The 20,412-nt window shown below is 41.0% G+C and overlaps 3 protein-coding genes and 1 non-coding gene across 7 annotated transcripts; 2 read left to right on the top strand and 2 right to left on the bottom strand.

The window, feature by feature from the left end:
• Nucleotides 1–762: 762 nt before the first annotated feature.
• LOC116204738 lies at nt 763–2,827 on the bottom strand. The gene is made up of 3 exons (XM_031537032.1): nt 1,964–2,827; nt 872–1,921; nt 763–774 (listed from the first exon to the last, which is right to left on the bottom strand). Exons 1-3 carry the CDS (start codon nt 2,825–2,827, stop codon nt 763–765), a joined length of 1,926 nt encoding a protein of 641 aa, XP_031392892.1.
• Nucleotides 2,211–2,317, top strand: LOC116193366. The gene has a single exon (XR_004154275.1). It is a non-coding gene; the product is annotated as a small nucleolar RNA R71 (small nucleolar RNA).
• A 2,898-nt stretch (nt 2,828–5,725) lies between the features above and the next one.
• Nucleotides 5,726–8,978, top strand: LOC116190211. 3 transcript variants are annotated; one of them, XM_031519886.1, is made up of 4 exons: nt 5,726–5,743; nt 6,520–7,717; nt 8,073–8,517; nt 8,621–8,978. In XM_031519886.1, exons 2-3 carry the CDS (start codon nt 6,570–6,572, stop codon nt 8,095–8,097), a joined length of 1,173 nt encoding a protein of 390 aa, XP_031375746.1. In that variant the 5' UTR covers nt 5,726–5,743; nt 6,520–6,569; the 3' UTR covers nt 8,098–8,517; nt 8,621–8,978. The 3 variants fall into 3 exon arrangements, with proteins under 3 accessions (XP_031375746.1, XP_031375740.1, XP_031375734.1); XM_031519880.1 differs by lacking the exon at nt 5,726–5,743 and adding an exon at nt 6,096–6,406; XM_031519874.1 differs by lacking the exon at nt 5,726–5,743 and having other exon boundaries at nt 6,096–7,717.
• A 3,836-nt stretch (nt 8,979–12,814) lies between these two features.
• Nucleotides 12,815–20,399, bottom strand: LOC116190018 (pentatricopeptide repeat-containing protein At5g55840). 2 transcript variants are annotated; one of them, XM_031519700.1, is made up of 7 exons: nt 19,945–20,399; nt 16,237–19,535; nt 16,063–16,140; nt 15,854–15,921; nt 15,310–15,492; nt 13,347–15,152; nt 12,815–12,951 (listed from the first exon to the last, which is right to left on the bottom strand). In XM_031519700.1, exons 1-2 carry the CDS (start codon nt 20,120–20,122, stop codon nt 16,300–16,302), a joined length of 3,414 nt encoding a protein of 1,137 aa, XP_031375560.1. In that variant the 5' UTR covers nt 20,123–20,399; the 3' UTR covers nt 12,815–12,951; nt 13,347–15,152; nt 15,310–15,492; nt 15,854–15,921; nt 16,063–16,140; nt 16,237–16,299. The 2 variants fall into 2 exon arrangements, with proteins under 2 accessions (XP_031375560.1, XP_031375554.1); XM_031519694.1 differs by lacking the exon at nt 12,815–12,951 and having other exon boundaries at nt 15,098–15,492.
• Between the last annotated feature and the right edge of the window lie 13 nt (nt 20,400–20,412).

Here is a 20,412-nt window from a genome sequence, read left to right on the forward strand (position 1 = left end):
AAACTCTCCACCCAGTCACAGTACGAGTCGGGATTAATTTATTGACCTCATTTTTAACCACAGTCATACCACCCTTTTTGGGCACTACTTGAACAGGACTAACCCATTTACTATCTGAGATAGGATAGATAATACCTGCATCCAACAGTTTAAGCACTTCTTTCTTCACTACCTCTTTGAGAGTTGGGTTAAGTCGCCTCTGTGGTTGCACTATGGGTTTGCACTCAGCTTCCAACATTATCCTGTGAGTGCAAATCAAAGGGCTGATCCCTTTGATATCTGCAATAGTCCATCCTATTGCCTCCTTGTGCTCTCTCAGCACGCTTAGGAGCTGTTGCTCCTGATCACCTGTCAAGGAAGAAGAGATAATTATTGGCAAAGTATCATCTATTCCAAGATAGGCATATTTTAAATGGCTAGGCAATGGTTTAAGTTCTAGCACCGGGGACTGTGTCAAAGATGATACTGGTTTTGTCGCACTAGTGCCCAGCTCCTCATAGTAGCGAGCCTTGATTTCTGATACCTTCTCCACAGATTCTTCCTCATGCTCATCATCATCACTCCAATCGTCCAGATCCCTAAGGACTGATTCCATTGTATCCACACCTGCTTTCTCCTCCACAGACTCAGAGATAAGCTCATCAATAATATCAATGGTGTAACATGATTTGCCATCATCAAATTTCTTTATGGCGTCATAAACATTAAAAGTTATTTGTTCATTCATAACTCTTAAAGTGAGCTTACCTTGTTCCACATCTATTAATGCTTTACCTGTCGCAAGGAACGGTCTGCCAAGGATCATGGGCACCTCTCTGTCCTCCTCCATCTCCAAGACTATGAAGTCGACTGGAAATATAAATTTGTTTACCTTCACCAGGACATTCTCAACAATACCCTTTGGATATTTGATACTCCTGTCAGCAAGTTGCAAGGTAATATGAGTTTTCTTGCATTCTCCAAGTCTAAGTTTCCTGAAAATAGACAGAGGCATTAAATTTATACTTGCACCTGAATCGATAAGAACGTTCTCAAAATGAAAATTCCCTATAGTACAAGGAACAGTGAAACTCCCCTGATCTCTTTGTTTGCGTGGTAAGTTAGGCAAGTCATTTTGGAGAATCATAGAACACTCTCCTGTAAGCATCACAGGCTCACTCCCATCAAACTTCCTCTTTTTAGTGAGCAGATCCTTCATGAATCTAGCATATGAAGGCATCTGCTGGAGTGCTTCTGCAAATGGAATGTTGATTTGCAGCTTTTTAAAAACATCTAGGAATTTAGCAAATTGGGCGTCCAACTGTTGTTGCTTCAATCTTCCTGGAAAAGGGACAGGAGGAACATACGGTTTCACCCCTAGTGACTTCTGCCTTGGTTCCTCCACCTTTTGCTTACCTTTGTCTTTCTCCGGACTCTCCTCCTGAGTTTGAGCTTTTCTATTGACTATTTCCAATTCCTTGCCACTCCTCAGCATTATAGCATTGACACCCTTGGGGTTCTCTTCAGTGTTGCTGGGTAAAGACCCTGATGGTCTATTACTCAATTGCTGAGAAATCTGACTAATTTGACCCTCTAGGTTTCGAATAGTGGCTTGTTGATTCTGTAGCATGGTGTCAGTCTTTTGCATATAGCTCAACATGAGCTCTTCCATTCTCGACTGACTTTGCTGAGGTGGAGCATTCTGAGCAGGGCCTTGCTTTTGGAATCCAGGTGGCGGTTTAAGTGCATTATTCTCATTCCTCCATGAGAAATTAGGATGATTACGCCACCCGGGATTGTAAGTGTTCGAATAAGGCCCTTGATTACTCCGTTGGAAGTTGTTGACAAAGTTCACTTGCTCTCCATTGGGTGAAGCCGAGGGATTTCCAGACATGCATTCAAGAGTCGAATGTGGTCCTGAACACAACTCACAAAAAGCAACCTGATTAGTATTAAAAGAATGTGCTGAGGTGAGTTTACTTACCTGGGTAGTGAGAGCTGAAATCTGGGTTGTCAAATTAGCAATAGTGTCCATGTCATTGACTGATGCCACTCTTGATTTACTTCTTTCATTCTGCCAATTATGTGCACTGGAGGCCATCTCTTCTATCAAAGCATTTGCTTCATCATAATTCTTACCCATCAGTGCGCCTCCTGCTGCAGCATCTATTAGAGACCTCAATGTATCATCCAGGCTAAGATAGAAGACCTCAATTAGGAGATTATCTGGCAATCCGTGATGTGGGCACTTTCTGATTGCCTCCTTGAATCTCTCCCATGCCTCATAAAGTGATTCACCATTGAACTTGGTGAAGTTAGTGATTTCGTTCCTCAATCTTGCAGTCCTAGCTGGTGGGAAAAATCTCCTGAGAAACTTAGATGAAAGGTCGGCCCAGGTGGTGATGGACTCTTGTGGCAGTGAATTGAACCAGGCTCTCGCTTTATCCCTAAGCGAGAAAGGAAAAAGCTGTAATCTAATAACATCATCAGTGACATTATTCATCTTTACCGTGTTACAGTATTGGAGGAATCCTGCAATATGCTCATCAGGACTCTCGTTGGGATATCCTCCAAACTGATTTGATTGAACCATCTGGATGAGTGCTGGCTTCAGTTCAAAGTTATTAGCTGGAATAGTGGGCCTTCTGATCGCAGAACCCATAATAGTAGGTACTGCATAGTCTCGAAGTGCTCTGGCAGCACCCTGTATTTGGCGGTTGATGTCATCATCTGCCATCTCAACTACCTGCAATTCTTCCCTTCTTCTGTTCTCTCTTCTCAACCGATGCAAGGTGCGCTCTATCTCAGGATCTAATGGTAGAAGTTCAGCACTTCTACTCCTGCGCATAGAATACCTGCAAAGAGAACAAGAAATAAACACACAGTAAAGTGCGCCTAAATTAACAATAGAACTAAAGGTGGTCTAATATTAAGTTAATCCCCGGCAACGGCGCCAAAAACTTGATCCCTTTGCAAATATATATAAAAATAAGCTCAAATTCTACCAGCAAGTGTACTGGGTCAGATCAAGTAATATAGTGATGAATAGAGTGTCGATCCCACAAGGATTAATTAAGTACTAAACCTATATTAGATTCTATTATTATCTAAGCAATCAAATTAAGAGAATTAACTAATTAACTACTAATCAACCTAAATCGTCACAAAGAGCAGAAAGAGAATTGTACGAAAATATATCAATTGAAAGTGGGAAAAACAGAATCCACCCTAGTTTCACTAATCAGATTGCCATCATGTTATATAGACTGATAGCTATGTGATTATTCAAGTGAGTTTATCAAGCCTTTAAAATTAAAGTCTTAAACCTCTAATTAATCAATCAGCTCCCGCATCTCTAATTAATAGTGGACTCTAAATTATAATCATACACCTTCCAGTGCTATGATTGTCTAATGCCCTAAATTAATTATCCCTAATGTCTTAGCGAATAACTAACTAGAAACATTGCATTAATCCCTGGATAATCTCTAATTAAACTAATTAACGCAGCTATCGCATTTAACTAATTAGTCTAATCAAGAATTCCTAACAAACACTATATCAACTCCCGTATCAATAGTGTTTCTAACAATTATAACCAATTAAGAATTAAAATTGAAATTATAGGAATTGCAATCATGAATCATCAACACATCTATTAATCCTATAACATGGCGACAATCATCATATTAGCTACCTAGGGTTTCATCATATTCCCACAAAAGAAGCTTAGAATATCATGGAATTGAAAACACAATTATAATTCCAAGGAGTCATTACAATAGAATTCATATTCAGCAGTAAACTCAAGATATTGAATCCTAAAACAAAAACCCAACAATTCCTTTAAGGAATTATCTCTTCCACAATTCTTCGCTTCAAATCAATTGATCCAGGTGACGGCTCCAGACAAGACCCTCTCCAAAAACTCTCTAGGTTAAAAGAATGGTGAAAGATGGCTCCCCCCTAGGGTTTCCTAATCTTGTTATGAGGAGTATTTATATCCACAACAAAAAAAAGATTTCCGAAAGATATATGCTGGCTCCAAATTGCGCAAAACTCCTCAATATTGCTCGTAATTCCATCTAAGTCCTCAAAGACCTACAATATCAAATTACACATAATTAAGCACCGACTTCTTATAATTTCTATAAAATTAATAATAATTTAACATGAATTGCACAATAAAATATGAGTATAATATGCCCTTATCAAAATGCAAACTGTCTTCAGGCACAAGATTTAGCGATTTCTTGTCCTGTAAATGACCATGATGTCAGCTAGAACTGGGGGGGGGGGGGGGGGGGGGGGGGGGGGGGGGGGGGGGGGGGGGGGGAGAGAATGGGGGGTGAGCTCTTGTGATGCCATTGCCCACTTCCGGAGTTGAATCAGGCAGAGGCAGGAAAAAAATCTTACACTGTAAACTTGGAGTCGTAATCAAAATCAGTTGGGTCTGACCAGAACCATCTCTTACCCAAAAAGATTTTTGCAACATAAAGAGTTAAAATGACAAATTTAATAGTAATGTATGCAGGAAGAGAGGAGAGGCTTCTGAAACAAGAAGCTAAATAGTGCAATGCAATTGAAATAAGGTTTCTCCCAAGTAATTTTGGCTATGCTGCCTTACTATTGTACTGCCACACGACATTATATATCGCAAATGTTAGTGGCTATAAAAGTCTCAAGTTGAAGATGAGACATAATACACTAATGAAAAGTATAATTATGACAAATCATGCAAGACCCTTCAGAACTTGACAAGATCATGGAAAAACTGTGCAGGCATTACAGGCAGCCCAACACGAGAATTAATTTGAACTGCAAACTGCAGCCCACCAATTGTTTTCCGCACATAAATATTAGGCAACCAGTCATTCAGAAAATATTAATCTGGGGCCTAGGTACCAGTGCAATCGTTACTGGAACCAAATGAAGCCTCCATAGAAGTTCTCCCACTTAGTAATGTTAAAATAAAAATTATCTGAAGCTCACTAACTCCCAAAAGTAGCTAATATATCAGCGGAACTAGAAATACTGCAAGATGTAACTAGCACCAGAAATGGTCCTTTAACTTAAGCCCATGAAAAAAAATAAAATTTCCTGCTTGAAATCTAGCTGAAGCAAAGGATTATTAAAACTGCCACGAGTTTACAAATAATGTATGGGCATTACAGGCAGCATGAAACAACTGAGAGATATTCAGCTGCAAAGCGGATCCCAGTCATTCAATTTAGGATACAGTCTACCTGACAAACAAGGTGGGGAGAACAACAACAGCAGAAATTGAAGCTTGTCACTAATCAAACAAGACCTAGCACAAGCAACCTCCGAACGAATACAAGAGATACTTGGATGAAGGGTTTTCGCGGCCTTACAGTAGTAAGCGACGAGGGGCTCCTGCTTCTGCAGCTCATCGGCCCTCTGGAGGTACGGCAGTAAGATCTTCGCCGGCTCATGATCACTCGCCATGGCTGATCCTTCAGCTCCTCCCCCTGCTGCCGTTCAATTGCGCGACGCGGAGAGAGAGAACGAAGAGAGAGAGGACGAAGAGAAGCTCCGTGAAATTGATGACTTTGACGTTTTAAACGACGACGTTTCTTGCCGTGACCTTTAAAATAGGCGATCTTTTTATTTTCCTCTCCTCTTTTCTTTTAAAATCAGAAACGAATCAAAACTCGAACAACCCTATTGGCAGAGCCAATTGCCGTCACCGAAGGGAGGCAAGCAAGGCGTGATCAGAGAAGCGAAGGGCAACGTGAAAGAGGTAGGCGATCGGCGAATCTATCATCAACGATTGAGCGTGTTTGGTTTTAAAGTTAAGTAGAGTTGACTTTTGATTTTAATTGAGTTGTAACGATTGTATTGTTGAATTATATGGAAAAATGTGAAAAAATAATGAATAGTTGAGAGAAAGTAATGATTGTGCAGTGAATTATAAAAAAATAATAAATAATTGAGAGAATTTAATATTAAAAATTAAATTAAATAATTAAAAAAAAAATTTAAAAAAATAATTATATTGTTGATTTTTATTTTACAATGGACATGATTAAAATTAGAGTTCAAACTTGAATGATTTTGTAGTTACAGTGGAGGTTTAAGGGGTCCTAATAATTTGTAGTTTGTAAACCCTAATTATTATCCTCCTCCTCCTTCTTCTTCCTCACCGATTGAATGATTTTGCGATTGTCTTCTTCTTCTTCTTCCTCACCGATTGAATGATTTTGCGATTGTTTTCAGTTGCTGACGTTCAATTTAGAGACTGGTCTATTGCTGTGCGCTGCGGTTGTTGTTGCTTAATAATTAGTTTCAGTTTGATGTTTGAGCTCTATAACCCTCGATCGCTCCGTCTGTCGAATCCTCTGTTTGTGTCGATCCATTCCAATTTCCATCCATCTTGTTTTCTACGAGGAGCTTCTTCCCTTATGTATGCACCTGCCTTTTTGATGCGATTCATGGATGGGCATAGTGTTCTTCTATCCGATAATATATTTCTCTTGTCTAATTGCTCCGTTGCTGTTGCCTATCTATAAATTACAGGTACGTAGTAAGTTTCCAAGTTCCCGAGAGGGAGGGAGGGAGGAGCAACGATGCCTGAGCAGCCTGTCCCATCGGTATATGTGGTCTACTACCACGCTACTCACCTTGACCCCAAAAACCTCAAGGACGATTCACTCTACACAATCCATGCTTTCCCTGTTACCCATCCTCCTTATGAGCCCTTGCCACAAGAGCCCGTTCTCACTCTCCGGCCCCGTGATCTCCCATTTCTAATGGGTTTTGCATGCATTGGCTCCTCAATCTACATGATCGGAGGCAGGTGGGATTGGCCTTCCCCAAGAAGAGATCCCTCTCTTGACGTTTATATCCTCGACACACGCCTTCTCCCCCCACCCACCTCACATCCCATAGAGAACCCCCTACACTATCTGCGGAAGGGGCCTAGTCTGAGAGCCCCCAAAATTGACCCCACTGTCATCTCTCTCCTTGGGAAGGTGTACGTCCTCCCAAATTCTTTCGATCCTTCTTCTTCTGATAAGGACGAACCACGGGCTGAAGTTCTCGACCCATGCTCCAATGAGTGGGTGTCCCTTCCTGAACCAAAACTCGATCCTTGTGATGACCTTGAACCGAGCGCTTACAAAGTGCGATCTTGCAATTCTATCGGATCTTGCATTGTATTGACGCTGTTCTGCGATCTGGTCTACGAGCTGGATTGCAACCATCCGTGTGAAGGATGGAAGAAGAGCTCCAGGTTTGCCTGGTTGCCGGAGCTTCAGCAAACTAGTGGGTCCGATGTTGTGGATGGTCTGTGGTATCCTTGGTTTCCGTTCCCATCTCACCTCAAAAAAGGGGCCTGTCTCGTGGCCTGCGATCTTGCTCAGAGGAAGGAGGATCAACCACCGGAAGTCATCCTGGTTTGCCATACAAGATCCGGGAAAATCGGGAGTAAAATCTATTCCGGGCACCGCAGGGTGGTGGATATTGGGTGTGGGCAGGCAGTGATTTTCTCGTGTGGTTTCAGTAAATGTACTGATCTAATGGCACATGGCTATGGAAAGCTCCGTTTCACTTTTGACGTCGTTCGACTGGAAAAGAAAACTAGTGCTGATGAGAGGAAGAGAAAGCACCGTGGCGATCCAAAGGCTCGTTTTATCAATTGTGTCCTCCTCAGATCATTCAGCTGTGTGATTGAGGAAGTCGGCCCTGGTGGAGACCTCTGCGGTTGTTTTCTCGTGTGAGTTATCCCTCTGGAGGTTATTATATATATATATATATATATATATACATATCAACTGTGAAAGGAGACATTGTCATTGCCAAATTATGAGAAGGAGACACCGTTAAATATTATATTATGGAAGAAGCTATGCACGAACTTATATATATATATATATATATATATATATGTTCTCTTTAGTTGAACCGAACCTCATCCATATATTACTATTCGAATCATTGAAATACGTACAAATGATGAAGCCCGAATGAGTTCATAGACTGCAAATATGTAAATGTATATTACTTGATTATCGTAAACCCGAATACATATATTCATTGGAGAAATCAAGAGCTCGGAAGTTACCGTACAGGCATCGCCCGCCATCTTTTCTGTGATCAAGTGCCGCATTCGTCAACGGAGAACTGGCTTCAGACACATGTAACGCTAGCTTGGGAAACTTATCAGAGATCGGACCAGTCCAAGAAGAAACTTTACCAGGCGATGAAGTCATCATTGAAGCACTCCTTAGCAATGTCATTTTTGGAGGAAGTACCTGTATGGAGATCAACAAGAGGTTCTCCAGGTTCCATAGCTAGTGTGATCTCTCGATTTTGTCCCAGAATACCAACTGCGTCGATATTATGTGGGCTCGCAATTCCACTGCTGTCAGCTAAGAGCATTCTTTTATTGTCTACTTCCTTTGGATCATCATCGGGACGCTCTAAATTAGCAAAGGGAGTATTGTGCACTCTTGTTCGGCACTTCGATGCTACCTGCAACACGAGCTGTGTTGCGGGGGGAGAATTTGCTGACAGGTAAGTCGATATCCCGAGTTTCAATTTTCCAATCCCCTCCTTAAAAAGCTGAAGTACTTGGAGGTGTCCGGACTTCTAATCCTGGAAGTGCTCTATTGAATAGATGGCTAACTTAAACCACGCTTTGCACTTCCCTTACTCGTGCATGATGCCGACTGATGTGCCGACAAAAGGAGTCAAATTTGAAGACTTTGCCCCTGGAGTAGCAGCATGCGTAAAGATTTCACGCCATTTAGCAGATATCGAGGATATAGACCCTGCCAATGGAGATTCGGTCATTCTACCAGACACATCATCTCTCGTAGTTCTATTTCCATGGACGTTTTCTTTTGGGTATGATTTGCCATATGTTGATCCCTGTGTAGCACCAACATCTATCTCAAGAAGAAATCTACTGACATTACTTCGTGGTGCGCCTCTACTGATATTATTTAGTCCATCCGCATCGCCTTTGGTCTCAATTAGCTTATGGCCCTGCAAATGAAGCAAAATGTGACTTCCCTAAACAACTCAAAACACTCCATAAACATTTGACAACCATGAAATGCCTTGAATTCTTATTGCAAGAAATGCATCAGTGACAAAGTAGATATTTGACATCGCTGATTTGAACACATAGTAGCTCCTGGAACTGAGCATATATAACCATTAACAAATCAAAGCGCGACATATGACTCGCAAAATTTATTGACTAAAAAAAAAAAAAAATCCTTGAAATTGATCTCCACTTTGAAAACTAAGAAATTTCTTACCTTCATCAGCTGTTCTGGAGTGTTGATGGATTTTTTTTTTCCTTCTAACTTGGGTGTCCAGATTTCGCCCGACTAATTCCCGAGGCTCCGTGAATCCCCGGTGGCGCACGAAATGGATAATCATGCCAAATGCGCTCTGGTGACTCCAAGGAGCTTCGAATCCAGGATCAAATGGATACTTAAACTCCTCCTTACCACTAGACAAAACTCCCGGGAGTTGTGTTGATGGACTTATATTTAGGCGCATTTGCTGACAAATCATTTCTATTGGAGACATCTTTTGTTCAAGGCTTGTTTGGTTTGTGAAATAAATTTTAACTTTATTCAATTTATTTTCAATTCAATAACACAATCATTACTATTTTCACAATTCAACAACATAATTATTACTTTCTCTTAACCATTCATTACTTTTTTAAAATTCAACAATACAAGCATTAATTTCTCATAATTATTAATTACTTTTTCACACTTTCTTTTTTCATAATTCAACAATGCAATCATTACAAACCAATTAAAATCAAAATTCAACTCCAAAACCAAACACAACATAATTCATAACTTGTCGAATATGATCAACTCCAAAACCAAACACAACATAATTCATAATTCAACCACCGGAACTCATCCCAGTTCGCCATACAGGACCCGGGAAAATCGGCAGTAAAATCTATTCCGGGCAGCGCAGGGTGCTGGATATTGGGGGTGGGCAGGCTGTGATTTTCTCATGTGGTTTCAGTAAATATACTGATCTATTAACACGTGGCTATGGAAAGTTCCGTTTCACTTTTGACGTTGTTCGTCTGGAAAAGAAAACCGGTGCTAATAAGAGGAAGAGAAAGCAGCGTGGCAATCCAAAGGGTCGTTTTATCAATTGTGTCCTGCTTAGATCATTCAGCTATGTGGTTGGGGAGGTCGGCTCTGGTGGACGCCTCTACGGTTGTTTTCCCATGTGAGTACATACATGCCCGTTATCCCTCTCGAGGCTATTATATATATATATATATTAACCGTGAGAAGAAGCTTTCCTGGTCCTATATTTTCTCGTTTTGGTTGGTTATGTTATGAGTCCTTTTTGTATATATTCCATCCCCTTAGTTTTCTGCCAGGAAGTTTTTAACCCTATTATTTAATCGGGAGCTTTACCGGTATATTCACTTAGTTTTCTGCCCCTATCGACTACGTGTGTTTCTTTCTTCTGATTTCTCCCATTGGCAAAGAAATGACTGGCTGATATCCATCCTAATATTCGCCAGTACGTATATAACATGCGTCTGTTTAATTATACACCAAAACCTCGAGGACATATATAGCAGAAGCAACTGTTGTTGGCTCACAAGCTTGAATTTTGCACAATTAATTATTAATTATAGCTTATCATATGCATGCTTTTCTTTTAATTGGTTTAGCCAACATGGAAGAAAGGTTCAGATTGGCACATGAGCTGTATATAGTTATATATACAGTATGTTTAGGTTGAAATCATAGTATTTTGGCACATGCATATTTATACGTTGAAATATGGATCATAATATTCTTTTTGGCGAGTGTCTTTCAACCCATCATCTACGATCAGCTGTTTCTTTTTTCCTTTCGAGTTTGCCAATGAATGGAGAGCTATCGGGTATATGCATAAGTAGTCGTGAGATGTTCCATCCGCCATTAGCCCCGAAGCGAAGCAAAGAAGAGGAAGAGGGGCGGGGGGAAAAGAAAAATATGGATGAAAGTTCATGTGGCCCAGAAATGTCTTGCACTAAACCACGGGAAGCCTTTGCCTCCTAAATATGGTCGTGTCATGAGAAATATGCCTGCACCAAAAGTGACCGCTAATGCCAGTCCTGTTCAGTCATCTTCCGAAAAAAATGCGGGAACTGCAGATTCAGAAGTCAATCAGCAGAAGGTGACATCGATTGAGAGCTCCAGATCACATAATCCTTCTGCTGGGGCTGCTGTCAGCAACAATCATGTTAAGTCTTTCCCCGATGTTCAGTTGTCAAAGGGAAGAGAGATGCAGGGGAACAATCCATTTGTTAGAGAAGAAATGCAACAGAAGGATTATGTGATTGACACTGATAAACTCGTATCAGTGTTAAGAACAGGATATATACAATCCATTTCATGTACTAGTAGAATTACCCTGAGATTGATGGAGTTATTCCCTTGAGAAGGGCACTCTTTCGATATATCATTTCTCTTGTGATTGCCTGAAAAATGAATTTTCTGCTGCTAAAATCAATTTTTCAATGCATTTTTTCCTTATCATTTTCTTTATCAGTCACAGGATTGTAACTAATTACTGACTCTGGAGAACAGTTCCGGATTTCTTGTATACTCTGTGAAAATTGAGCCTACGTTCTGGTTTTCTTCAATTTTCTTAAAGAAGGCAACGAAAAGTTATCATACTAACGAACTTTCTTTTGGTATGTTGCCACCAGACAGAGCAGTCTTTCTTGCACGGATTGCTGTTGTCACCGTGCTATTTATATACGTTAACAAAGACCATGCTTTTCCGATTGCAGTTAACGATGCGATGAGCAGAAGGGCGATTCACAAGGCTGTGTTCGAGTCGGTTGCACTCATTGGAGCATGCATTCTCCAAGTTTACCTCCTTCGCCGCCTGTTCGACAGAAAGCTCGGGATATCCCGAGTTTAAGATTAGCTGCCCTTCATTGAGTAGTTAAATACACAGTTAGGGAAGATCTTGGAACATCTCATTTGACGCATTGGTTGGTCATCTGACCGTCTTCCTAAAATGCTGAGGGGCTTAATAGAAACGATTCTTTTAGTGATTTGACATCTTGGTCCGTAAACGTCATATTTGTTCCGACTTTTCGTCACGAAGGCCCTCTGTTTTCCTGATACTTACAGTTTAGACAGTCGTTCAATTCTCAAAAAAGGGCTACACGACAGAGAGAGGAGGGAGAGGACATCCTTGGAATTAACAGACCAACCAACAGGATAATACATAATAGGCTTAATAAGAATCGTAGATAGAGATCATGATGCTCTACGCTTCCTATGTTCTTCTTTGTTCCTCAAGAGAGCAGTGGGGCCAACTGGACAATAAACGTGCAGATGAAAGAGGAACCTTTGAAAGAGGATGAGTACACCTCTTCAAGCTTCTGCTGCCGGGTTTTGCATGCAGCAAAACCATTTCTTCTGCACGGGGCAATTAATCAGCAAAATGAGATTATGTGAAAAAGTTACTTTGTCTTAATCGAGTATGAAACTCGAAAAGTGGAGTTGCTTCATTTTCACTTGTTCCCCAGCAATGCCTAGAAGCTAGTAAATTTATACGTGAATTTTGACTTCAAGACTTCCATGGAAAACACACCATTCAGATACAATACAGTCTTAAGGGGAAGAGCAGCAATCTTGGAACATCGTGTCATACAAGTCATACCTAGTGCAGTAAGCAAGCAACAGTGGTAATGCTTAGTTATATCCATGTAGGTGGTCAATTTGTGATTCGAGGAAGAATTGAGTAACTTACACTTGGTGGTTTGCCTGAATCCACTGAATGCTTGACGGGGAGGGAGTATCAGCCTTTCCAGGAGACTCGGTCGTGCCACCGGTCTTCTTTTCATCACTTGCTTTGTTGAAGATTACAGTGAAGCCCTCAGCCGAGGCAGGGTCATTGACGTCCCATTCAACCAAATTTTGGAAGTGGCTGACCCTTTTCCTGTCAAAATGAGGTAACCAAGCTTGTAATGTTGTTGGCAGATGAGCGATTGCAATAAGGATTTCCCAAGCTTATCATGCATTATTAGTTACAGTCTGAAAAAGGGTTATAAAATTTACATTAGAAATAAAATTAATTTAAATATTACATCAGAACTACTGAACAAAGAAAGAGTGTTCGGGCCACAAATTACCCCAGAAAGATTCCATTGTACAAGTAATTGCCAAAGCAAGTCAACAAATAAGTGCAACTCCAAGAGGAAGGATATCATGAAGAAAGATGATAAAGAAAATTTTGTAACTGCCAGAATATAATCTATTTTTTCTAATGGGTATAGTCACCAAGACAGTAACAATATCAGAATAAAATAGAACTAGTTTTTTCTATTGGCATACCGCCATAAGTAATGAATTTCGTTCCATCAGCGGAAGGACATGAATTGCCACGATTCCTCATATTCCTTGCAGGAACCACGTAGCACGTCATTAATATCATAACAAACTAAGATTGCCAAGATAAGAATAACAGAAGGTAAATTTCTACAACAATAATTATTACATTATCCAAGATTCAGAACTTCACAGCACAGCTACAAACCCGAGGTGGGCCAACTTTTGCGATCTTCACCAATGCAGTCAGGGGAATAGATAATGAAGAAAAATTACATAAGACATCCTGTCCAAAAATAAGTTCGTTAAACTAGCAGCCTCCTATCCATTCTTCATTACAAAAGTCAATACACACTTATATCATTTTTACTTTCTTGTTTACTGTCTAGGGAAAAGCCAACGGGCCCTAGTACAGGACTAGCAAGGGGGATGAGTATGGGCAACCCTCGTAACAGAACTGAACTCAGGACTCAAGGTCCTCCCTAAGGGTATTGCACCATTGCGTTGAGCTGCAATGCCCTTGGACAATTCTACGTTTAATCTCTTTTTAATGCACGGTCTACTTTGACAGGATTAGAACTTTCAACAGGCAAATGATTGAAAAGTAAGCAATCATTGTAAAGGGGTAATACGGTTACAATGGAGCATGATTAGAGACAGCATGTAACTACTGACTTAGATAATCCAACCTAGAGTAGACCAAAAAGTTAACCTTTTAAGGATCGGTTAGTCTATGCTGATACTCAATTTCAAAAGCTAATAGAGTAGTCTTTGACTATGCACTTCGATAATTTCCTCCTTCAGAAAGAAGCATAAAAAAGTCAATTTGCATTTCAAACTTTAAGGTCCTCAACCATCAAGACTACAGTGCAGCTATATCAAGCTCAATCAGATGATGCTTTTCTGGCTAACCTTCACTGAATGAAGGAGATGATACTGCATCAGGTTGCAAGAGAAGTTGGCCTTTAGGTAGTAAAGTTAAATTACAGTCAAAACAAATTATATCCTAAGTGCTGTCAACTAGATCTTTTGTACTCTCCTCATATAAAAAACACAGGCAATCTACATAATGAAAATCTGGTAAGACAGGGGGTGGGGGAGAAGAACATCATTAACCCTTATCCTCCAAGCTTAACACTTGTAACTTCTAAATATTATCTCGAATCACCAGCAATCAAATTGTCGTCCCAAAATGAATTATTTCTTCACTTACTCCCACGTTGCATCGCAAACCATTGATAACGACCTCATGGCTAATCAACATAAAACAATCAAGGACATTATTTCCTTCACGAATCTGCAAATGCCCATTATCTCTAACTCACTAAACAAGGAATTTCAAGATGCTTTTCTACACATATTGCAACCCAACACCAAAATTCTTCGAACACAGGGGGGAGGTTCAGACTTCAGACAAGCCACTCAATTCAACACAGAGAACTGGGCTTCTAGATTCATGCAGCAGGGCATCACCATGAACAAGGGGGGGGGGGGGGGGGGGGGGGGGGGGTGGGTGGGGGAAAGAAAGAATCTTCACAGACATGAACAAACAGTTGCAAGCAGAAACAGCAAGACCCGTCAATGGATTTGAGCTAAAACAGGTAAAATATAACGGAATCGATCAAAAAGAGAAAGTTGGGTCGGGAGTTCAAGAAGAAGCGATTGCTTACATACCGACATGAATGAATTCCAAAGAGAGAAAATCACTTTCAGACAGAGAGAGAGAGTGATGAATCACTTTCGGAGTCTGCTCAATCTCACTGATAATCTCGTGATGAATCTTCTTAACCACTCACAATGTCGCATCACGCGCTGTAATTTATCGACATGCACGAAAGCTTGTTATAAAAACGCATCACTCCTTGTATTAATATATATATGACTCAAGCTTGTAGCTAGTTCAATTGAATTCGATGAATATTGTCGGTCGTTGTCAAATGGTCAAGTAAAGGTTGGGCCTTCCACGAACCTCTCGAGTTCCATCCATTGTGCCCAAACAGTACTGCACGACAACTAGATGGGGTCGCCGACCGCCAGGCACAGGTGGTTGACACGGCAACAAGTGGCTGCTGCGGTCTTGGATGTGCTGATGCACAAATATCCGCTCAAATAATAGGACTACTTCCCATGGGGCATTTTCCTCCAGGAAGACCTGCCAATCGGAAAATAAAGTGAAGTGTGTGATTCAACTGACCGCCTGTCAATTAGATCATAATCATGTGTTCAAGGGATCGGCACAAGTTTATGATGTTAAAAAACCAGATACAGTTCGACCTCGAAACAAGCAGTCTTATAGGCGTGCCTCTTTAGCAAGTACATGAAATCATATTCCGGAAATGATTTTCCACCCAGCAGGTCCTATTCATGTCATTGACAGTTCAAAGGTCCGCAGGACTACACAATGTTTTGTTAACGGAGGGAGCTAAGTGGCATGAGATCAATACAGACATTAAGAACTAAGTAGAGATTCATATCAGTCGGAACATCCAACAAAAGATTTAAGCAATAATTACCTTCCAATTCTGTCATATTACATAACCAGTTTCTGTAGCTTCTTCTCTCCGACAGAAGACATCATGGGCTGCAGGTACATAAAGATGATGAGGATCGGATCGAAAACAAAGTTTGGCGTGCTGAATACGGGTCAATTTAGTACAACAAAGACTAAATATCAAGCAAGAATGTGAAATGTTTAGTACTAACAGAACATTTCCTTCAGTACCTGTAATAGCTTCCCCCCCATTCCATTGCTCCAACAAATTTCCTACCATTTGGAGCAGGCTTCCGTAGTTTCCAGCATCTACAGTGAGATCAGATTCTGAAAACATCTCCACATGCTCTTGCATGTAATTGAATAAATTGCAGAAACATTGTACTGATAAATCAAAGAACTCACCTCTTTTATGTGCTTACAGGCCTCCAGAACTCAGTCTATAGAACTGCTCCATAGGATTGCACACTATTTCCTCCTACTCCTGAGCAAATTTATTTTTTCACAGGCAATCATTAAGCCCTCCTTCAAACATACACTGCGTTGATCCCAAGAAAACAACCCCCTCCTTTCAAGATCTTTCAAAAGCACTTCACCGTCAGCAAAATCACCCTTTGAAAGGATTGCTTCAAAGAGGACAGAGTAAGTGGTTAAGTTTGCCCAAACATGGCGACTCTTCATCTCCTCATAAAAGCGAAGTGCACCTTTGACATCACCTACTTTACAATGGCCAGTAATAAGAACACTATAGGCAACGGCGTCGATCTTAACACCGAGAAGGTCCATCACTTGTTTCAGTCTCAGAGCCTCTTTGAGGTTGGATTCTTTGCACAAACCATGCATCACAGAGGTAAATGTGGCAAGAGTCGGGACAATTCCCATTTTAACTGTCCGATTAAGAAGGATAACTGATTCTTCGATCTTCCCACATCGCGAAAGTCCTCTAACCATTGCACTCTCAGCAACATCGGTAGAGGTGATGCACAGGGCCTGCATCTCGTCCTTTAGCCTGAAAGCGGCTTGAAAATTTCCTACTCTACACATACCATTAATTAAATTAATGTACTGTTTATGAGTTGGAGTATAACCCTTCTGTAACATTTCATGCATAAGACCATAAGAACTAGCAAACTCCAACTTCTTGTTCAGCCCATAAATGATGGTACTGTAAGCGCCCACATCATCATACTGAAGAAAGGTCAACAGATCAAACAAAGTGAGCGCCAGTTCCATCTTACCACGAGCACAACATTTGCTGATAAGCATATCTATAGTGGGTCGTTCAGGTAAGATGCCCTCGAGGACCATTTTTTTCAAAAACTTGACCCCAATTTCCAGCAATTCTGACTCACAGAGCCCAAGAATCAGGGAATGATATGTAAACTTGTCTGGCTCAAAACCATCTCTGGCCATTCTGCTGTATACACTGAAGCACATCTTCAAGTCCTGTTTCTTTGCATGCCCATGCAAAAGAATATTATATGTGATCAAATTAGGAGCCAAATTGCTTCTCCTCATTACGGACAGACAATTATTTATGCTGCCCATCATTCCCCTTCTCGCATATCCATCTAAAATCGCATTAGCAAAAGCTGTATCAGGGCATAAAGTATTTTCAGTCAACTCATTATAAATATAGGATGCAACTTTTGAGTGCCCTTCCTTGGAAAGCCCATCAATCAAGCATGTGTGGAAAATTGTGTTTGATAAAGAAGTTCCCTTGATCATCGCTTTTATATACAAGAAAATGGCAGGAACGACCCTGCCCTTCCTGAATAAACCAGAAAGAAGGCTCGTGTAAGTATATCCATCAGGAAGAAAACCAATTTTCACCATTTCATCCAAAAGGGCCAATGCTTCCGAAAGATTTCCATTTTTGCACAGTCCGCCCAGTAAGGTATTGTAGGCAACTTTATCTATAGCAGATGGAATATATCTCAGTCTATCAAAAAGTTTCTTCGCTTCTGCAATATTCTTCCCTCGGCAAAGCCCTTTCAGTAGACTCGCATAGGTGAACGGGGTAGGACTATGGCCAAATTTTGTCATCTCATCGAACAAAGACAATACTTTTAAGCCATCACCAAGACTTGCATATCCATTTATTAAGCAATCAAAAGTAACTGCATTGGGCTCTATACCAATGTTGTTCATATGCTGCACAAAATTTTCTGCCTCTTCAAGTTTCCCGCTTCGACACAAAGAAGCAACTAAAGTGTTACAAATGATGTGGTCTGCTGTGTAGCCCTCATGAGCCATGACTCTGTAGAGTCTTAGTGCCTCCATGACTTTACCTTGCTGGCAAAAATTGTGTATCAGAGTTGAATGGATGACATCATTTGGTTGAAGCCCTGACCTATACATTTTTCCAGTTATCTCCTTCACATGACTTGTTTTTCTTGCTTTGGAGAACCCATTTAGGAGAACTGAAAATGTAACTAAATCAGGATTTACACCATCTCTCACCATCTCTGTAAACAACAGCATAGCTTCATCAAGCAGCTCTTTTCTGCAAAAACCATCAATCAATACTGTATACGCAATCTGACCAACATACAACCCATTACTCCTCATTCTCTCCAAACAACTCCGGGCCATGTTTAACTTTCCCTGCTTTGACAAGCCACTCAATAGAGCTCCATAACAGGCTTCATCTGGTCTTAATCCCTCCTCTTCCATTTGATCTAAAATATTAATTGCTTCTTCGAACTCTCCTTCTCGACAGAACCCATCAATCAGAGCACTGTAAGTGATACAATTAGGTGAAAGCTTCGACCTTGACATCTGGTCAAAAACCTTAGCAGCGATCCCAGTTTTACCCTCCCGAACAAACCCATAAATAAGGGTATTGTAGGTCACTTCGTTTGGGGCTATCATCATTTTCCTCATTTTTCGCAATAGTAAATAACCCTTTGAACTCATGCCATTTTTACATAAATCATCAATGAGCACGTTAAATGTATGTACATCAGCTTTAATGCCCTTAGAACACATTTGCTCAAAAAGCTGGATAGCTGCTTTATACCTCCCCATTTTGCAGTACCAATTGAGTAAAGTATTGTAAGTGACAACAGTAGGAACATAGCCACTCTCTTTCATCTTTTTAAGAAGATGACCAGCTCTTTTAATCTCCCCCTCTGCACAGAGGACATTGATCAGTATGTTGAACGTTGCAACATCTGGACAGATTTCGCTGTCTAGCATATCGTTGAAGAGGGACCAAACGAGCCCGCCTCTCCTTTCCCTTGCCAATGCAGATAATATCCCATTACAGGTACAAACTGAAGGCTTAAATCCCACAAAACCCATCAAGTGGAAGATTTCAAGAGGTTCTTCAACCATCCCTTTGCTTAAATAGACCCTAATCAGAGTGTCGAAAACTGAAGGGTCTGAACTACAAAGACGGTACGTGCCCATAAGAGCATGGAAAACAGACTTTGGGCCGAGACCTGTCAACGATAACTCCCTCAAAATCGATTTGGCAGAGTCATACATCCTTGCTCTGACAAGTATATGAGAGGTTAAGGACAGTATGTGAATGAGGTGGTTGAGTTCGAATCCGGGCTGTTTCATCACCCAGTCGAGGAACTTCAAAGCAAGCCTTCCATGGACTGGTCTTAACTTGGTCAACTTGTACCTCATGTGGTTCAGCGACTCCCAACGATCTATAGTGAGTATCATATATACGCTCTTCTCCAAATCTGTCCCTACATTATTCATAAAAGGGGAATTAAGACATGGTAATACATCATCGTAATGACGTATTTAAAGGCCAGACCCTTCGCACACATGACGAGGTAGGACCGATTAGACAAAACCAGAGTGTCCTCTTCAGTATTGCATTTTCTCTTTGCAAAAGTTACATGACACATTCGCCATTTCAAGTAGCAAGCTTAGCCCGTTCAAGCAAATAGAAGAAAAAAGAGGAACTTTAGCAATGGCCAAACAGCCAACAACACTATCATCAAGTCTTACAAACTACTCGAATGTAACAGAACAAGACCTAATTGCCAGCCCTCATGGGTTTCAATCACAGATATATAGAATTTCAAAAACTATTTGTACTCAGCATAATTTCTTGAAATGAACATGAAAAGTTGGAAACTTTTGATATACCAGAGGTGGTGGGAACTATGCTTGTGGGTCTCGTTGCGTCTGAATTTCTCCATCTTTGTGGTACGGTTCCGGCGGGACCGGGGCAAGAGAAGAAGGCCCTGGAAGTGACTGCTGCGGTTCTGCGGGACAGCTCTGGGAATCTTTTGAGGGCGACGCAGAAGCTCGAACTCGACGGCATGGAGGCTCAACCGAGCATCACATCCATCATAAGGAGCTCACGGTGTGATGAAACAACCACCATCCATGGCAGTTGTTTTGCAGAACTGAGCGAGCAGCGTAGGGAAAGAAGCGAACACCGGAAAACAGAGAATTAGCCCGACGAGGGTCTTTGTTGATGGGTTGATTTCCGTTTACTCCCAGAAGTTTGTTTCTGGTTTCAATTTGGTCCTTGTGGTCGTGGTGTGGTTTCAGTCTCAATTTGCTTAATTTTGTTATTTATGAATCTGCCCTCCCTCGTTTTGCCCTGTT

Source organism: Punica granatum, chromosome 1 (genome assembly GCF_007655135.1).
Source record: "Punica granatum isolate Tunisia-2019 chromosome 1, ASM765513v2, whole genome shotgun sequence".
In the NCBI taxonomy this organism is placed as follows: domain Eukaryota; kingdom Viridiplantae; phylum Streptophyta; class Magnoliopsida; order Myrtales; family Lythraceae; genus Punica; species Punica granatum.